Genomic DNA, 21,036 nt, shown 5'->3' on the forward strand with positions numbered 1-21,036 from the left:
AAGCATTTAGTACAGTGCTCTGCACATAGTAAGTGCTCAAATACCATTGATTGATGTGTCCAGCACTGTTCTAAGCCCTTGAGTAGATAAAAGTTCTTTTGTTTGGCTCAAATCATTCAATCATATTTATTGAGCACTTACCGTGAGCAGAGAACTGTAGTAAGGATTTGGGAGAGTATAATAAAATAGAATTGATAAATACAATCACTGCCCACAAGGAGCTTTTGGGAGACATGTTATCTCTCTGCCACTTTCCCATCTTCTGGAATCCAATTTCCTACAGTGGTCTTAATCCAGGAATGGAAACAATGCATCAGCTGGTAGTGGGGGGAAAAAACTGGAAGCCTAAAAAACTGAACTAACCTACTTCATGTGCCTCCTTGTGTTTCCTTGGCTATAAGTAAGGAGAAAGGCAGTATGAGTTCTTAAAAATGAAAAAGTATAAATAAACTAGTGGACATATGCTAGGGCTCAGAAAAAAGCATAACATGCAAAAGAAGATAAAGATCCTACACTGTTAGTATTTTCAGAATCTGCTCTTACTGAAGAACAAAAGGCTGGGTTGAAAAAGCTCAAGAGGGGTTTCCTGAATGGCAGTGCAGAGCACTTCCTCTCTCTGCAGGCATATTTCAGGCACAAAAAAAGGCCTAATTTACCAGACACTAGTCTAGGAATCCCAGGAGAAGATCTGTATTTGGATGTGTTAATTCTGCTCATATCCACTCGTGCAACCTGGGTGATCATAGTGGTCGATAATGGGAAATTTTTGTTTCAAACTGGTGTGACTGTGAACAGTGCTCTGCACATAGTAAGCACTTAACAAATACCAACATTATGATTATATTGTACTCTCCCAAGCGCTTAAGTACAGTGCTCTGCTACCACTAAGACTGTCCTGGTAGCGGCGGCTGGGCCCCAGGGATAATCAGTATAAGGGAAGCAGGAAGTTACCCCCCGGCAGGTGTCTGGTTCTGAAACACCCCAAAGGCAACGATGTTTCCAGAAAAACAATGGATCAATGCTGCTGCTACATACTTACTCGAGGGGATCAGTAAGTTTCAGTGAAAACTATGGGATTCAAGGAACTAGAACTGTAGTGGAACAGGGTACAGTGGAATCCCTTTGTGTTTAAACTCAAATTATGGTACTTGGAGTTGTAAGATAAAAGTTAGAAAGCTCTCCCCTAAACTAAAAACACCCCTTCTGGATCCCATAGTATCCATTCACCTTTTCCTCCATCTCCCTCCCCTCTCACTCTCGAGCAGGCTCTATATAGACCCACTACCCTCAGGGCTTCAATCTGGTTCCCTTATCTTCTCAATCAATGATACTTACTTTCTCCTCACTCCTTTGGGTATTTCATCCCCTTTCAAAGCTTCATTTTGACTCCCAAATGACTTTACTAACCCTGGCCTCTCTCCTTTGTAATCTCACATTTCCTCCTAACTCCCAGATATCTACATGTTAGTCCTACTGGCAGCTCAAACTCACTTATGTCCCAAACTGAACTCCTCATCTTCACTCCAAAATCCTGTCCTCCACCTAACTTGGCTTTTCCAGTTGACAACATCTCCAGCCTAGTCTCTCTTAGGCCACAACTTCGGCATTTTCCTCAAAAAAGGGATCAGAAACTTAACAAAAATATTATGGTAGCTACAGACTGAAGAATGCAGGTTCTTTATAGCAAAATTATTATTTCCAGTTCTAGTATGGAATCAGTCAGTATTTATTGGGAGTTTACTATGCCAAACACTGTACTAAATGCTTGGGAGAGTCTAATAGATTTAGTAGGCATGATCCCTGCCCTTGAGGATTTTGTAATCTAGGTACACTTCTCTTCCTGCCTCAGGGCCCCATGCTAACCTTATTAAAAAATGCAAGCCACTGAAGATCTTACTTTTCTCTAAGTTCTCAATTTCTTTTTCTCCTGGATCTGTGCCATTCCCTGCTTGAACTCAGGAAGTTTGTTTTAGTGTCTCAAATCTATTGCTTTGAGCATGTTTCTATTCAACTCCATCCTATATTCAGTGAACCATTTCTCTAATTTATAAAGGTCAGATTTATAAAGGTTTACAGTCAACCATTGCCAATTGTGAGGGTTAAATATTTCATCAAATAGGAGATTTGTGAAGCACTTCCAATACGTTGTGCAGTATGAATTTTGTGCAGAACTACTGCAGATTTTAGTGTAGATTCAGTATAGATATCTCCATAGCAATGTTTTGGATATTTACACAGATAAAGCACTAGAAAACAATCCTGAATTTTTAAGCAAGTGACAGAGCAGGTGCGGCAGTAGTTCTCATACATTTTTTCATATCTGACCTTACCTTGGTGTTGGGAATGCAACAAATCCACAGTCTTTGGCGACCTAACTGGTAGAAAGCTCCTCTTGTGAAGTTCCTGGCTCTGAGGCCAAAGGTTCTTTCCATCTACAGGATTCTGCATAACTGAAGATAAATGAAAAAAGGTAGATGACTCAAAAGTCTCCTCACTAGTCACACCGACACATTTTTCATATTAAACTTTTCGCATTAGATGTGATCTCCATGCTCCCACCCCGAGCTGATTTCACATCAGTCAGGGAAGGGAAGCAGCGTGGCTCAGCGGAAAGAGCATGGGCTTGCGAGTCAGAGGTCATGGGTTCGAATCCCAGCTCTGCCACTTGTCAACTGTGTGACTGTGGGCAAGTCACTTAACTTCTCTGTGCCTCAGTTCCCTCATCTGTAAAATGGGGGTTAAGACTGTGAGTCTCACATGGGATAACCTGATTACCCTGTATCTCCCCCAGCGCTTAGAACAGTGCTCAGCACATAGTAAGCGCTTAACAAATACCAACATCATTATTATTATTATTGAAGTAAGATGATCCTCTTAAGGTCCTGAGTAGATCTAAATTGGACCCAGGCAGCATGGGCCAGGCACAGCTTACAGCTATGACCCATTGGGAACCCCAGCCACACATCGGAACAAAGACTATTCACAAGTTCCCACAGAGCCCAGCATCTGCAGAGACATCCCTATCCTTAACCCTCCTTCTGGCCACAAAAAACACAAAGCAAGGACATAGTAACACCACATGCAGGGAGGTATATAAATATACACATTCATAAGGATACCAAAATATATATAGATGTGTCAAATAGAGTTCAAGGTAGGTGTACAGAGGCAGCAGGTCATGAATCCATGCAGACACATGAAAGGTTACCCACAAATATGTAAGGAAAAATCACCTTCTCAAAAGATCCCATCCAGAGAGACACCCACCTTTAATGATACACTCTGTGATACCCTTAAGAGTGTATATGGAGGTGTTTTTACTTAAGTGTGAATCCACCCACAAAGAAAATGATCCAGAAAGAGGGGGTAGTTTGGGGAGTGCTTTAGATGGGGAGTGTTTTAGACAGAGAAATTTACCATGGACTTCCCTTTGTGGAACTCGTAGTTTGGAAAGCATCTCCACAAGTGGACTACTCTTTGAGGAAGCTGGTTGAGCCACAGGCTGAACACTTTTTTCCTTTGGATAATGCCGCATGATACACTTTGATAAATCTTCTATATTATTCTCTACAGTAATCGAAGACACAAATGAAAGCTTCATCAGAATGTTATGAAAAGAGAATGTGGATCTCATTAATAACAACCATTTAACTCTTTATGGAAGCCAAGAGCTAATAAGGCCACAATGGAGTTCTAGCAATCAACTAATTCATCTTCTTTCCTACAGGCTGGGCTGTGTTTAAACCATCACTTGACAAATAGCTATTTATTTTATTCTTATTGACCTCCCTTGGAAAAGCCCTTTAAAATCAGGGCCATGTAATCCTTGTGCCTCAGTTGCAGCGGAGTTAAAGCAAGACAACTATTTACTTCATGAAGTAAAACAAAAGATCCTGAAAAATAATTCACAGCACATAAAAATATATTCAAATTATCAGTATGTTTTCACAATTAAGGAAAAATAACCTATAAAAATAGTGAACACCTGACAAAGGACAATTTCCATAGACTAGTGCTGCGTGTACCATTGGAAGAGGTCTCCCCTTTTTGGAGCAATAAATTTCAGATGCTGGATTTGCAATCTGATATGGCTTAATTTCAGATTTCCCAAATCTGCTCAGAGTTGAGTGGCTGGTTAATTTTCTTATTTCTACGTCATAACTAGTTTACAAACTCCTCTATTTAAGCACTTACTCACTTACCCAACTTTTTCCCCCTTCTAACTAATTTTGTGACGGTCTCTGCCACTAAACTGTAAAATCCCTGAATTAGCTGGGTTTTACAGGTTTGACCGTAAAGCAAAAGAAAGCTGAGGTGACAGATCAGTCTATAGCAGGGAAACCTTATACAGTCAAACATTAATATCGGCAATACAGAGCTAAAAGCTGTGTGACTTTGGCCAAGTCACTTAACTTTAAGTCACGTAAAGTCAGAATTATTTTACTTCGACAACACACTGACTAATGACATAATGACAGACAAGGAGGCAAAAAACAGAATCGAGGGTGGTCAGCCCATCCTTTGGGAGACTGCCAAACAGTTTGGCTTAGTAGACCTTCAGTTTGGTTTAGAGTCTGTTACCCATCTGCTGCCAAAGTGTTGTCTAAACTTCTTTCTGGCTGTGAGACCTGGCCCACACACAGGCCTCATATCTGGCTCATCTTAACACAGCTGTGTTGGGTGGGATTTATGTGGAGAATGAAAGCAGCAGGATATCCACACACCTAGTGTAGGAGAGCTGAAATTGGGAAACCAAAGCGAAGAGGGCAGAGGAAATGCTTTTATATCACAATGCAATTACAATTAAGCATATTACAAAGTCCATCATTACAACGCTCACTTACCAAGCACACTACGTGACTGATTGATGGGTGCAATTTGGGAAGAATTGTTATTAATTTTTCATATGGGAACCTTGCTAATTGTAGGATTTCTTTCTCTGTTAGAGTTCAAGTCATGTTCATATTAAAGGGCATTTGCACTTTTATTTGAACTAGTAAAAATGTAAATTACTTCTAACAAAATTTGATTCTCTTATTTATCATTACCTAATTTTTTCTGATTCAATTGGTGTCATAGCCGGCATGTCAGAATTTAGTAAGTGCCATGCATGAGGTCTTCTTTTAAAACCATTTAAAAACAAACTAAAAATGGATATTAGCAATAGGTTACAAAAGTTCCCAGATCTTCCCTTTTTGCTGCTTTATCTTTCACTGCTTAGAATCAATAAACCTGATTCACCTACTAGATGGGCAGGGAATAATGTGCAAACCCTACAATAAATTCAGAGATTTATGTGGCTGGGAGGGATGCTTCTCCTAACCCCACCTTGCACCCTGAAAAATAGTTCACTCAGTGCTGTTCCTGTGGGAAGCAGCAGGATCCCCATTCATCCCCGATTTCAGGGCAAAGACAGGGGGTAAGCAGCAATCCTGCCACTCTTGCAGCCAAACAGAATACCTTTCCCAAGAATGTTTCCTAAAGGAAAGAGGGGCATTGGAAAGGCACTGGAGTATCCAGGTCTCTTGACAGAACTAAATTCAGACTTTGAATATATATAAAAAATATCTGTGTGCTATATACATGTTATGGTCACACCCTCGAACTGGCTCAGAGAGATATTAGCTAGCTAATCTAGATATTAGCTAATCTAAAAATAAATAAGATGAAATATAAGTTCCTAACGTTATCTGAATCATTTTCACATTTACCATTTTGCTTTATGTCAACTTTCTCCAAGTAAACATAAAAATGCAGAATTTTGAGACCTCTTGATTTATGTTACTCATTCAATGTGGCTCATTTCAAGATTATCAAACATCCATATCAGCCCCCAAATTAACAAGTACAAGCACATATTCATCCTTTTACATTTTAGACAATAACTTCCCTTTGCATTTCAGATATATGGGGTTGAATAGGTTTAACTTTAAAGACAGGGGAAGCAGTGTGGCCTAGTGGAAAGACTAGTGGAAAGAGCCTGATCCTGGCTCTTCCAATTGTCTGCTGATGACCTTGGGCAAGTCACTTAACTTCTCCGTGCCTCAGTAATTTCAGCTGTTAAATGGGGATTAAATCCTACTCCCTCCAGTTTAGACTGTGAGCCCCCATGTGGGAGAGGGACTGTGTCCACCCTGATTATCTTGTATCCAGAGCTTAGTACAGTGCTTGGTAGTTAGTAAGTGCTTAACAAATGCCATTAAAAAAAAAAGACACCGGACTTACCTCTGATTTTCTCTGGTTGGTCAATTATAAGAGTCTGAATTTGATGAAGGTCTTTCAAGGATGAGTCTGGACCAGTGGCTTCTACACAGTATTCTGAGGCTTCTTGAGGTATCGTCAGAGCTGAGACAGGGTGCTGTGGACCTAATTAGCAAGGGGAACTTCTTAAGAGCATATACATATGTATATATATATATATACTCATACTCACAGACACATCACATAAGAAAATGGAAACAATACTGAAAGTGTCTTTGAGGTACTATGCGGCTCATGGATCGGAACAGAAGGGCTCAGCTGGGACCAAAAATAACCATCAGGTTGGCAGGGACACATTCTACAATGGAATGAGGACTGAAGAGCAGGGCTGATGCCAAACACAGACAAGAGTACACATCATTGACTTTGAAGGCACACAGTACACTGAATCAATAAACCAATTCAAATTACACAGTAATCAGGTTAGCCTTCAAAATGTAAAAATAAATCAACATGTTAAAAGAGACAACTGCCTCTTAAAATGTCAGGTCCTTGATAAAGTCCAAAATCTACCCAGAACTTTTCCTGGAGACCTACTATATAATATTGAGTTAATAAGAAACACTCCACATTTAAGATAGGAATAGCCAGACAAGGAATTCAACTAATTACAACAACATTCAATATGTGAACAAGTCAGCCAATTTTAAGATCCATATTCAGCACCTGCCTACCAACATCAAGAAAATCTCACCGGTAGAGCCAGGCAAAAAGTAGCCCTGAATACAGCAAAGAACTTATCTGGAGAATCAATAAATCAATCAATGTTATTTGCTGAGTATTTACTGTGTGCACTGCACTGTACTAAGCACTTGGGAAAGTACAATAGAGTTGGTAGACCCAATCCCTGCCCATAAGGACCTTACAGTCTAGAGGTGGAGACAGACAGTAAATTACAGCGTGTAAGGATATGTACATAGATGCTGTGGGGCTGAGGATGGGGTGAATATCAAGTGCTTAAGAGGTACAGATCCTACTGCACTGGGGATGCAGAGGGGCTGGCAGATAGGGGAAATGAGGGTTTATTCTGGGAAAACCTCTTGAAGGAGATCTGATATTAGGAGGGCTTTGAAGGTGGGGAAAATGGTAGTTTGTCATATATGAAGGGGGAGGGATTTCCAGACCAGACGGCAGTTATGGGAAAGAGGTCAGCAGTGAGATGGATGAGATCAAAGTACTAAGAATAGGCTGGTGTTAGAAGAGCAAGAGATCAGAGGTAAGGTGACAGGGGGAAGAGCTGACTGAGTGCCATAAAACCAATGGTAAGCAGTTTCTGTCTGATGCAGAGGTGGAAGGGCAGCCACTGAAGGTTTTTGAGGAATGGGAAGACTTGGACTGAATGATTTTTCAGAAAAATGATCCAGATAACAGAGTGAAGAATGGACTGCAGAGAGAAGAGACCAGAGAGGCAGGGAGGTCAGTGAGCATGCTGATGATGAGCTTATTGAAGGCACATCTTCAAGAGGTCAACCCTGATTAGGCCCTCATTTCCTCTTTTTCCATTCCCTTCTGTGTGTTGTCCTTACTTTTAGATTTGCACCCTGTATTCCCACAGCACTTATGTACACATCCACAATTGATTTATTTATTTAATGTCTGTCTCTCCCTCTAGACTTTAAACTCATTGTGAGCAAGGAACATGTCTACAAACTCTGTTATACTGTACTCTCCCAAGATCTTAGGACAGTGTTCTGCACACAGTAAGCACAATCGATCAATTGATGCAGCAGTCAAGATGGGCTATAAGTGCTTGGGTCAGTGAGGTAAGCTTGGATGGAGAGGAAAGGGCAGATTTTAGAAGGTGAGAAACAGATTAAACATCAACTACGCATCTCAAGAGAAAATGGAGCAAAAGCATTTCCTATATTTTAAGTGGTTCTATGCTCGCTCTGACATGACTATCAAGCTGAGACCAGCCTAGATTTCGTTACCCAAACTTTCTTCCTAATTTTGTGTATACAAAAAACTAATAGTACATAAAAACAAAATTACATTAGAAAACAAAATATCTTCTCCTTATTTTTGATGATTGTTCCACTATTTCTCCTTTGCCTTTTCACACCATCATACTTTACTATCAAACACTGATCACCAGAGCAGACTGATATCAGATGCTCTTGTATTGCCTCTTCCTCACAATCTTTGTTTGGGCATGACTTCTCAGTACTGTCCCCTAGTTTTCATATTTACTTTCTCCCTTAGTTTTCCACTGCTGGCATCTATGCCACACTCATTTGCTTCTCACCCTGGTTTTAACTTGTTCCAATTTCACATTTCTGTGGTTTCTCTACTCTGTTTCCTTCCCAAAACACCCCCCAATCACTATTATTTTAAAAAAAGTTATCTTTCTTTTAATTCCAGCTGTGGATGTGTGTTTTTTCTTCCCTGGCCACTCTCCTCCTCAGCCGAAAACAACTTCTCCACCATTTGTCCAACTGCTGGAGTTGTGCTCCACAAACCACAAACCACAGAAATCTAGGTTGATCATTTGCAATCCCCAACTTTCAACTCCAAAAAAACAGAAAGAAAGCCTTAAAAGGTCATGCTCAGTCTCAAGCTCTGCACAAACCTGATCATGACTGAGTTTCCCATCAGTAAAAATGGATGAGATTTGATTCTGAATTTTCAGGACGGAGAAACTGAACAGAGTGGTTTGCACAGTGCCATTTATACTCTTCTGTCCAAAAAACATTTGGATTAAAACTGCTTGATTTACCTCACTTGTCCTCAAGAGATAAATCTCCCTACTTAACACAGATTTATTCTTTTTTAGGACTTTACCTGTTTTGCTCAGCAATTTTCTTTTCCATTCTAAATTTTTAAAAGGCCCTTCTTCTGTGGTTGCCACACTGACCACTTTCTGGGCAACTGTCCTCCTCCTAGCATTATAATCTTACATTTTTCTATGTTCATCTTCCATTCCTCAATGAAAGTTTTTTCTACAGCAAGCTCCACCAAAGGTCACAAGGGCTCTAGCTTTCAAGGGAAAGTCAGAGCCCAAGATCTGGTGTCAGCAGCACCCAGGGGCAAGAGGAAAGGAACTGGAGGAGGAAAGAGAGAAGGAAATGGAAACTGCTCCCCGGTCTTCTGGAAATATGGATGACTAGTAACAATAATAATCCTGGTATAGTTAGGTAGTCACCCAGAATGTATCATATAGTAGTCATCCGGAACGCAGTTGATATAAGGGGACACAATTGGGGCAATGCCGAGACATGGCCAGAAGACTAGTGTGGTTAATTATTCTCGGAGTTGTGATGCAGCTGCCATTTTGATTAATGGCTGCTTCTGAGGTTAAGCCATGATACAACTTGTTGCCACAGAGGGTGCTGGCTATAGGGGAGAATCTGGGAGGAGTGTGGAAGAAGGGTATTTTTTTTTCCCCTTTACGTTAGAACATATTGTCGGTGCTTTCCCTGCTGCAAAGAGGTGAATCAAACACAACACTGTACTTAGTGCTGATTTCTTCAGATTGGTCAATGTCAATTATCTGAATTTGTTGTTTGCTTTCCAAATTTGCCTCTAAATCAGTTGTTTACTTCCCAGGTGTTACAAGAGTGATACGGGAGAGCTGTGGAGCTAATGAGCAAATGAAAACACTTAGAATAGATCAAAGAAGTGCTTCATTTTTCAGTGCTGTATATTAAGCCTCAAACAACTACCTTACACGTGTTACAGATGACAATCTCTACAAAATCCCCTTATTCTCAACCTATGAAGCCTAATGCTTTTAGGCATAGTGGACTCCTCTCTTCAGCTCTAGTCAGATGATTTTGGAGTTCAAATCAAAATATACAAAGAAGTCAAAGAAAACTTCAGAAAATATTAATATTTTACTTAAATAGTCCTAGAGCACAGGACCAGCAGTCAGGAGACCTGGTTTCTAATCATGGCTCCACCACTTGCCTGTTGTGATCCTAAATTCTCTATGTCTCATTCCCTCATCTATAAAATGGGAATTAAACACCTGTTCTCCTTCCCCCTTAGACTATGAGCCTTATGTGGGGCGGGCACTGCATCTGATCCAATGGTCTTATATACCCCAGTTCTTAACACATAGTAAGCCCTTAACAAATACCACAATTATTATTATTATTGCTATTTAAGTACTCATTGGTTACTTACAAAGACTTCTAGTTGATGCTCTGACTAATTCTGCTGTGACTGCTTGCAGGTCTGCCAGCTGATTTGTTGTTTCAAGTTCTTCTGAAATACCTTGTGATTCAGAAAAAGAAAATTATGCTGAAATATTTACTAGAGAAATATGCACACCTCAGTGATTAACATGAGGCAAATAGTTGAACAAAAAAACCACAGTATACAATCACCAGCTAATTCTAAATCCTAAGGATAATGAGGGTGACCTAGAGTTGAGCATAGCTCTTGCCTTATAGCAACAGGGTGCCTTTGACCTCTTGGCTGTGCCTGAATGAAAAAGAGAATTTTGGAAGGAGAAGGTATAGGAAAACAGGTCTTCTCTCTACACCCAGAATAACACAGAGAACACCATTCTATAAATGGTGTCCAGATCATTACTTCAAGCTGGCTTTCCTCCTAAAGCATTGATCAGTCAAATTTCAAACAGAAAAGTTAAAAGTCTTCCAGTATCTGTTGAAGAAAAAACTTAAGATATTAAAAATTAGATATATTTCAAATTTCACTAGGCAGTAATATGGAAATAAAACTTCCTCCTTGCCTGCATGGGCCCAACTGAGTCTCTAGATTGTGAGCTCATTGTGGGCAGGGATTGTCACTCTTTATTGTTGTATTATACTTTCCCAAGTACTTAGTACAGTGCTCTGCACACAGTAAGTGCTCAATAAGTACAAGTGAATGAAATTGAATGGAAATTGGGAAGCTGGACTAGTAAAAACTGAATTATGGCTTCAGATCCCCAGGAGTTTATACCACCACACTCAAATTTCCTTTTTATATGAGCGACTTCTTCTGCAGTGCATACATTACACCCTTGGCCTAAGAGTGGAAAAAAAAATGGAGTAATCAAAGTGGCTATTCTGGGACCTTATGGGTTTTAATGGCACCTATTTCCACATGCTAGAGAACCTCTATCAGGCACCAGTTGATCTACTAGTTGATCCCTCTGCCCAGGTATGCCATACACACAGAGGAGCAGCATGGCCTGGTGCAAAGTGCAGGGGCCTGGGAGTCAGAGAATGGCCTGGGAGTCAGACAACCTGGGTTCTAATTCTGGCTCTGCCACATGCCTATTCTGTGATCTTGGGCAACTCAACTTCTTTGTGCCTCAATTACCTCAACTGTCAAATGGGGAGAAATCCCTGTTCTCCCCCCTACTTAGACTGTGAGCGCTCTATGGGACAGGGACTGTGTCTGATCTGATTATCTTGTATCTTCCCCAGCACTTAGAACAGAGCTTGACACAGAGTAAGGGCTTAATAAATACCACAGTTATTATTATATTAATGAAGAAGCTCTCAAAGTACCTGCTTCAAACCATTCTTAGAATACAATTTCTAGGAGAACCATCACAGCTTTAGATTGTGACTTTCACTCTCCTCTGTGTTCTTCTACACCATCCTCCTCCAGTCTTCCTGATTCCTTATTCACTGACATGGAAAACTCCAAGGCATCTTCTCCAAGATCCATGAAAAATGTTCATACACTGCAGTGATCATCACGATCTTGTGCCCTCTACACGTAATCAGTAGATTCTGCAACTTCTAGCTCCTCTTTCCCCAAGTGTTTTACACAGACTGCATTTTCTCCCTTCCCTCTATATGACTCTCCCCTCTTCTCTCTGATGTTCCTCAAGGTTTTGCTACCCTTATTTGGCCTGCCCCAAGCAGAAGTAAGAGAGATGAATTAGACAGTTGCCCCAAGTGCAGGAAGTGTAGAAATCCAGGTTCTCAACTGTGTGACTGGAATGGCAGCACTCCAAGGGTAAGTAAATCTGCAGTTCTGGTTAAACATGACCCCAATTCCAGGCACACCCTTCCCAGCAGAGTTCAAAAACTAGAGACTAGGTATTGAATCTACATTCTACAGCTGAGGAGACTAAGACTCAGAGTGGTTAAGTGATTTGCTCAAGGTCACCCAGAAGGCAAGTGGTGGAGCCAGAATTACAACGGAGGTCCTCTGACCCCCTGTCCTCTTTTTACTAAGCCACACTGATGGGGTTGGCTGGTAGCATCAGGCTGAGATTGTTCTAAAAGGTTCAAGTGATAGGGATAAGTCATATGCAATATTGGCAGCCAAATTACATTTTGGCATTTAATCATTTTCATCTTCCTTGGAATATACTCACCAGTGACTCCATCTGTTTCTACAAGACTCTGACCAGGTTTTTTATATTCTAAATCAGTCAATTGGATTAAATCCCCATGTATGTTCTTCTCTAAATATTTTACTCTCCCCTCTGAATATAAAAAAGAGAAAAAAGATTTGATTTTCAACAGTTGATGCTTGTTTCAATCTTTCAGTAATAAAGTCTCAAAATAAAACCAAGATCTTTCTGATTTAGGAGGGATATATGACACAAATTCCGAAATTATTTCACAGCTGTTCAAGATAAAAGAGAGTTATGTCCCTCAAACTAATTTCAGTGTCACACTGAAATTTCATAAAGCGCTGTGTAGCTACTTTTATGTACAACTTTGTAAACAGATTTTTCTTAATTTATTAGCCAAGTAAGCGAAATGTCAAAGGTTTTACTGGCCTATCCTCACCAATATAGAGTACAATTACCCATTTTCACCCCTCTTGTCAATCATAGTATTTACTGAGTGCTTACTGTGTGCAGTACTAATCACTTGGGAGAGTATGATCCAATAGAGTTGGTAGACAAGTTCCCTGCCTACAAGGACCTTTTACCTTTTGAAATCAATGAGAATTTCTCAGGGAGGAAGAATGAGAAGAGGAATCCACAGGAAGAAGTATGAAATCACTAGCTTTTTTCCCCCCAGGAAGGTAGAGAGGTTCAGATGGAGGGGGGTGGGTACCAAAATATGTCACAAACCCATAGGAAGCTGCCTAGGTGGTCCATAACTTCCTAGGAGATTCTCAAGTAGGGCAAGCTTAGTCACAATGCTGGTCCCTCCTCCCTCTAGACTGTAAGCTCTTTGTGGGCAGGGAACATTCTACCAACTCTACTGCACTATACTCTCACAAGCACTTGGTAGAGTGCTCTGCACACAGTAAGCTCTCAAACATCACTGACTGACTGATGCCTGACTGACTGACTGATTCCTGTTCCTGGGTACAACTGCTCCTGGGAGGAATAAGTACTCATGCTAGGGCAGCCTGCACTGGAAACTCAGCCAGCAGCAGGTCCACTCTGTGGTTGGGTGAGGGGTGGGGGGGATGGGAGTGGAGAACGGGACCTCCAGGTTGCCACAGTTTCTTTGGTGACAACGGAACCACTTGGCATATGACCCAGGGTGAACATGTCACCTGAACCCACTTCCTTTGTCCCTGGTTACCAAAGCCATGCCACTTAGCATCCTGGAAGGGTACGTAGTTCCAAAGTACAGTAAAGCAATTGTTCTGCAGCTACAGGTTCTAATAGTCTATCTTCCAATGTCCTTTTTGGCCAGGACACATTTTTTGTTTGCTGGTGGCAGGTGTTAATCTGCATGCCTGAACTGGACGCCCAGTTTTCGGGCTCTACCCACTTTTATACTGAACATAGTAAGTTTCTATCTGGATTCAGAACATTAGGCCTCTCTGATATATTTCTTATTACTCCTGTGTAAAGAGCTCTTATCATACTTCAAAAGTTCTCCAAATCTATCTTCTATGAATTTTCCCAAAATAAGTTATTCTCAAAGTAATGATCTAGTATCTCTGGTTTCTCTTCAGAAATTTGTCTAACAACTGATTCACATTTTTAATGTCTGCACAATAACTCTTATAGCAACTGCAGCCATGATCACACATCCTCATTTTGCAAAACGGGAAACATAGTTACCATGAAACTCTGCTTCGTGACATGTTTGTTGTAAACTGTAGCTTGGTAACAGCATTTCTGAAACAGCACCCTTCAACAACAAAAAATGTAATAGTTTCTGGTTACATACAGAAGCATTCTCTATCTTCTTCCTTTATGTTATCACTTCCAATGTAATACTGTACAATAATGTATACAATTTATCTTAATAGTTATAACGATCTAAATTAATTTTATACTGTCAAATTCTCATTGCTTTCTTGTACCTACAGTGGCACCTCCAAAAACCATAGCTGTTTCACTGACATTTACTGGAGGCAGTCAAGTCAGTCTCTAAAATGATGGTATTATTCAAACACTAGATTGGATCGGTCAAGAATGTCACTGCCTGTTGGCACTTAAAGAAAGATCACCTAACTCCAGCTCAGGTTTACCTATTTTTACTTGGCCAATCCCAAAGTAAAGTCAAAAACCCATGAAATGATTTTAATAGGGCAACCAGAAGCTCATTTGTTATCCTCCAGGTTCAAAGATGTTGTTACTGACCATGATATTTTAACCATGAGTATGAGTGTGATTGTAAAGAAACAAACACACAAGATGTATTCATGCAGTTCAAGACACCATTCCTTATATTACAATCATCTCAAAGATGCTTTGCCTCCTGCTGCAATCTCCTGGCTCTCTACAACGTTGCCCATTGTCCAGCCTATGAATTCTCCACTTCAACACATTCTCCTCACCTTTCCCATCTGAGGTGTTAAGTAACAATCATTGTTTCAATGGTGATGAGCCAATAAATTAATAAAGGAGATAGCCAAAGAAATGCTCAAAAAGTTGGACTTTAGTGCATCTGAGTCTCACTACCATAAAGAAGGTTGGGCACTGCAGTTGCTCTATAGTCCATCAGTTGGGCCTAAGGTTTGATGCCAGTTTGGTATTATGTATTATATTCTATCGGTCTCTAAAGAACATGCCGGCTTTCCTTATTTCATTTGGAATTTCTTTATCCACCCTGTGAACTCAGTTCTGTATAACCACCAGCCTACCTGGCACAGAAACGCTGCCTTTTTCAAAGCAATTGTCAGTACTTAAGAGTTGTGCAGATTGTGAAAAACAGCTCATAAATCATTTATGACTTCTTGTTTGCAGGCTTCTAAAAAGCAGTTAGCACTGCGGAATAACTCCTGTATGACTGATTTGTAGACTCTGGCAGGTGGTTTTAACCCAATAAACTGGAAGATTTTTCCAAAGGAATATGAATTATACTTAAAACACCAGCGACCAAATCCCTTGCTGCATCATCAAGTATAGCCAAGCATAACAGGTTGAAAAAAACTGAACCTATTTCACAACTCTGCTTTTACTCCACTAATGAAGGAGATAGGTCAGACAGGCAACCATATATTTTTTATGGTATTTGTTAAGTGCTTACTATGTGTCAGGCTCCAAACTAAGCACTGGGATAGATGCAAGCTACTGAGGTTGGACACAGTCTCTATCCACAGAGCTTGCAATCTTAATCCTCATTTTACAGATGAGGTAACTGAGGCACAGAGAAGTTAAGTAACTTGACCATGGCCACAGAGCCGGGACTACAACCCAGGTCCTTCTGACTTCCAGGCCTGTGCTATATCCACTAGGCCATGCTGCTTCTCTGTCTGTGGAGCATTCTTAAGGCCTTGATAACTTCTAAGAGTAGCCAAACTTGTTGGGTATTTTCCTACTTGAGTTTGGTGATGGCAGAACCATCCCTGAAAGGACAGAGAAAAATCTGTACAAGGTCCACAACACCTCAGCACCTTAAATTGTCCCTCCAAGGCCAAACACCAAAACCGGCATTCCCTAGTTCTGAGGACCAATTTGACCTTATAACAGCCAATTTCTACTGGAACAAACTGACCCAACTCTTGAGCCCTATACCACACATCTAGAGGGCTATGGCCCTACAAGAAAGGAGTACCTGGCTGTTAACTTTTCTAAGGTCTACAGATACAATGGTCTTGATGTTGTTACTTTCACTTCTTCAGTACCTGACACTTAATGTGGTCTACAGCCCTACAGATTCTGTGAACGCTTAGTTAGCGGTGTTCTTCAGTGCCTGATCCACGAGTGCCTGATCTTGGCAGAAAACGAAAGCAATGAAATTACATAATATTAATTTTACAATAACTTCTGCTCAGCTTTTACTCCTTTCCTTTTAAGATAGTAATGATGGAAGAAATTTCCTATAGCAATCTTGTGTGTTGCAGTCTGTCTCCCCCTCCCATTTGTTCCTCCTATTTCTTGTCTCCTAATCAGGATTGAAAAGAAGGCATGTGTTCGGCTTGCATTGGCAGAAGCAGCTGGGACAATTTTCCCCAGTGTGGCTTCTTGAATTTTTTATAAATCCTTCTGTTCTTGTCTGTCCTCATCATCAAGGAGTTTGAGGCTTATCAACCTGCATGAGTTGGGTGCCATTTTGTAAATATACTGGCTTTTGAGGTATCCCACCATCAGTAGAGCTTGTGCTTGAACTGATTTTCATTTGTGGTTGTGGTCTGCACTGAGTCATTGCATTCTTTCATCCATAGATAGTTGGCATTAGAAGTAGTAGTAGAAATAGAATGTACAGAGAAGCAGCATGGCTCATTGGAAAGAGCCCGGGCTTGGGAGTCAGAGGTCATGGGTTCAAATCCCAGCTCAGCCACTTGACAGCTGTGTGACTGTGGGCAAGTCACTTAACTTCTCTGTGCCTCAGTTGCCTCATCTGTAAATTGGGGATTAACTGTGAGCCTCATGTGGGACAACCTGATTACCCTATATCTACCCCAGCGCTGAGAACAGTGCTCTGCACATAGTAAGCGCTTAACAAATACTAACATTATTATTACTGAGTCCCCACAGGGTGCAGTGTTCTATATTCAAGTTGCTAAGGATACAGATGCAGCCTGTGGCCAGGGAATGACTTATCTCTGTGCACTGTTTCAGCAGCAGACCCTCCCCGCAACCCGCCGGAAAATTTCACTGTCAGTAGCATCTTTGAGGACAACTATTCCTATGGACACTGATAGGAAACAATAAAGAAGTTTGGATCTTATCAGCTTAGGACTCATCACGACACAGAGCAGCAATAAAATGTGAAACAATGATCATTTGGAACTCTGCCTAGCTCTTGGTCGACTATTCAAACAAAAACTGTACATGGCCTTTTTCCTTCCCAAGCATCTTTGCTTTAAAATGGAAAATTCTGTCCAGAATGTATAAGGTGGACAACATGCAGGAATCAATTCAAATAACATTTTGGGATCTCAAGACTTACAGAAAATTGGAACATTGGGATATTATTTTATAGCAATCATATATTCACACTACCTAAAACAGCTAGGAGCTGATATTCTTATTTGGTAGCCCAGGGGAAGATATAGCTAGGAATATGCTGTTGCCTGATATTGGGACAAGGGTATCCAGTATTTCCCCTTTAGACTGTAAGCTCATTCTGAGCAGGGAATGTGTTTGCTAATTCTGTTGTACTGTACTCTCCCAAGCACTTAATACAGTGCTCAGCACATAGTGATCACTCAATAAACACCACTGACTGACTAACTCACCATAAATCTGAACTGTGTTACATTTGATTTGGAATCCCTTATTTAGTACAAGCTAGAATATTTCTAAATTGGATTCAGATGTTTGGAACTTCCACTGAACCTCCTAAATCCAAAATCTCAACAATAGGAAATTACACCAATTTTTTTTTAACAAAAAAGTAAGATTTTACTAAAATGTTTTGCCCATTCAAAATTTTCTGCCCATTCTGCTTTCTAGATACCGTAAAGCACCATACCTTAGATAATTTACTATCAGTTTCATTTTCATTAGAAGTAGTGAGTAACTGAGTGTCTTGAAATTCAGGACCAAAGAGTTCTGGCAACTTGGTCAAAGCGTCGTCTCTTTCAACACTCGATCTAACTGATGGTGATACTTGCTTTTCCTTTGTGGATAAAACGGGTAGAAATGATTTTTCTTGTGTCTCAGAAGAGATACGCTTGGATGATTCTTGATTATCTGAAGATCTTAATCTTAATAATAATAGCGTATTTTTATTCTTTAAGGAGGATGATTCTTCTTCCATTTTGGGTACTTGTGAAAGATCTGAAATAGCAGGACTATGGGTTTCCTTCCTTGAGCTTTAGGATTACAAAATATCCAGTATTAGCTAAAAATATATAAGGAAAAACATTTTTTATCTCAGACCAAAAATTACTGAACTATATAATAAGTATGCACAGGGAAATTCAAGAATAGTTAAAAATTTTTATAGTAATATAAAATTCAAATTGGTGTTGCTTAAGCAAATTGCCTCACTGCCTTAAAGTGGGCAATATTTAGTTTGGGGAACTATCACTAAACAGCTATTGTTTAAAATTTAAACTCATTGAGAGCTTCACTGATATTCAGTTAGAATTTGCTTTGGAACTGGGAGGCAGGTGAGTAGGAATTTGCCTTTTCACATGTATTTTGCCAAGGCTTCACTCTGCAACTCACTCTCTTGTCTAGCTCAACTCTTCCCTCATCTGACATCTTAAACTTCAAGGCCAAGTTCTTTTGCCTCCTCAGTTCAGTTGCAGTGGCCCACGGGATGGGGAGCTCCAGGCCAGGAAGCAGACTGACTGTAAGCTCCTTGTGGGTAGGGACTATGTCTAACCAACTCTGTTATACTGTACTTTCCCAAGTGCTTAGTTCCTAGATTCAGTACACAGGAAGCACTCAATAAACACTACTGATTGATTTAGAAGTCATGTTTAAACAAAATTAAAAGCTGCCTTATATTTCTCAGATCAAGCTACGTGAGAAAGAAATAATATTGAAAGGACATTTTGACTCTGACTTCACGTGTCTTAAGCTGCTTTTTTAGGGGACCTCTGAAAGCTCTGCAAAGCTCCCACCCTGCTTAGAGATGGCACAGCTTCCCTCTAATACTGCAAAGTTGGCGTGAATTGGACAACTACCTGTAAGTGGTCTTCCCAGCCATAGAGTGACTCCAAAAGTGGACAAAAAGAAGGCTTGACGCTCAGCTCCCTTCCCTATCCATTTTAATACACTTCCTACCTCTTTTAAAATACTGGTTTTTAAAAAATTATCCTGTTTTTTTCTTGAGTTTATACAACATCCACTTCTAAAACTAGACATAACAGTGCAATGATTTTACTGTGTACTCTTCCTATAATTTTTCATTTTGAATACACGATCCAAAAAGGTTTAGGTTTGTTTTTTTCCTTTGTGTTGTTTTGGGCGGGTGGGGGGAGGGTAAAGGGACTGGGAGAGGATAGACCACACTGGAATAATCACAGATCTTGTCAGAGACCTAGAATGAATGAGATTGGGAAGCTAGCTGTGGGGATGCTGCTTATTCCCATGGAATTTGCATTTATGATTCTTTATGCAGGAATATAAACAAAATTACCTGAATCACTTTTGAACTTTAGTGAAACTGCTTAAAGACTTTAAAACAATGTTCTTCTTTTGAAAACTTATTTTGCAATGCCAAAAAAGCAGTGTGGTCTACTGGAAAGAGCACAGCTTAGTGGAAAAAGCATGGGTCTAAGTGTCAGAGGGTCTGGGTTCTAATACTGGCTCCATCTCTTGCCTGCTGTATGAACTTGGGCAAGTTAGTTCACTTCTTGGTGCCCCAATTTCCTCATCTGTAAAACAGGTATGTTTTACGGGTATGTTTACCTGTTCTCCCAACTTAAAATTGTGGGCTCCATATGGGACAGGGACTATGAGAGACCTAATTATCTGGTATCTGTGGTTAGTACTAAGCAAATACCACAGTCATTATTATTTTTCTTAATAATGAAAACCATCATTTTAATGGTATTTGTTAAGTGCTTACAATGTGCCAGGCACTGTACTAAGGGCTGAGGTAGATACAAAACTTTATTAAGCCAGACAATACTCATAGGATCTGATCAGTGTTGCAAGACGTGGAAAGGATTACTTTCTGGCCTTTGCACATCATTCAATTATCATATCTCTGTTCCACATTGGCTTTACATACACACACACACACACACACACACGCATTACACTAATACACATTTTGCTGTCGATTGTGACCTAAGAGCACATTCTGCAATAAATACATCTAGTCAGTCCTGTCCCATCTTTCCACCAGTCCCTCCAATTGTTTTTGTGGGCAATACTGTTGCTGTTCAACAAAAACAAATGGTCAGAAATAATTTAGTAAGTGCTCTAGTATTGTAGTGACCCTGCAACAAGCTATTTTATGAGTGACTGCTTTTTGATCCCGGGAGCAACAGCGAAGAACGAATTCACGAAGGAACTAGGCTACTCTACTCCAGGACAGACTGTGGCGGGGCCGGCCCGCCATGCGGGACACAGTGTGAGGACTGGCTTTCTTTTTCTGCTCTGCCCAGTAACGTGCCTGGACCAATCAACAACCACCATATAGAGCCACTGTAGCACACAAGGCAGATAAAAGGAGGTCCCTTTGAATCACGCAGTGAGAAGGAGCATGTAGCGGTTTGCGTCAGCACTCAGTGCAGCCAGCTTCTCCAAACCTTCCCCAATCTGGATCAGCAGTACGGGCTCCACTAACCATTAGATGGTACCTACATTTGTTGGAGTGAATGTGAGTGAGAGTGTGAATGTGTTACTCCCCGCACATAGGTTAAGAATTAACTATAGCTTTCCACAGTAATCCCAATCATTTGGCTCTTCACTTTGAACTTGTCACAGAGGGCCGGGTCTAGGAAATTACTGGTCGGAACGAGCCCGGAGTTCAGGAGAGGTATTATTTTGTCCCACAGTAAATTTAAAATTACCTTCCATTACCCTGTGGATTT

At 40.5% G+C, this 21,036-nt stretch overlaps 1 protein-coding gene across 10 annotated transcripts in view; it reads right to left on the reverse strand.

Annotated features, from left to right (window-relative positions):
* CCDC7 (coiled-coil domain containing 7) overlaps nucleotides 1-21,036 on the reverse strand; it is a 57,607-nt gene that overhangs the window by 3,267 nt on the left and 33,304 nt on the right. For 9 of the 10 annotated variants that reach the window (XR_005660688.1, XR_005660689.1, XM_039913893.1 and 6 more), the window contains 7 exons: nucleotides 18,012-18,354; nucleotides 14,207-14,276; nucleotides 12,545-12,655; nucleotides 10,387-10,476; nucleotides 6,226-6,366; nucleotides 3,418-3,567; nucleotides 2,331-2,450 (listed from right to left, as the gene is read on the reverse strand). Coding sequence is in view for 8 of the 10 variants with exons in the window: in XM_039913893.1 (XP_039769827.1) it covers nucleotides 2,331-2,450; nucleotides 3,418-3,567; nucleotides 6,226-6,366; nucleotides 10,387-10,476; nucleotides 12,545-12,655; nucleotides 14,207-14,276; nucleotides 18,012-18,354 (1,025 nt within the window). In the remaining 2 variants the exon portion in view is untranslated. Of the gene's footprint in view, nucleotides 1-363; nucleotides 395-2,330; nucleotides 2,451-3,417; nucleotides 3,568-6,225; nucleotides 6,367-10,386; nucleotides 10,477-12,544; nucleotides 12,656-14,206; nucleotides 14,277-18,011; nucleotides 18,355-21,036 lie in introns of all 10 variants that reach the window. The other variant, XM_039913897.1, reaches the window with a different exon arrangement.

This window comes from Ornithorhynchus anatinus, chromosome 13 (genome assembly GCF_004115215.2).
Source record: "Ornithorhynchus anatinus isolate Pmale09 chromosome 13, mOrnAna1.pri.v4, whole genome shotgun sequence".
Classification (NCBI taxonomy): domain Eukaryota; kingdom Metazoa; phylum Chordata; class Mammalia; order Monotremata; family Ornithorhynchidae; genus Ornithorhynchus; species Ornithorhynchus anatinus.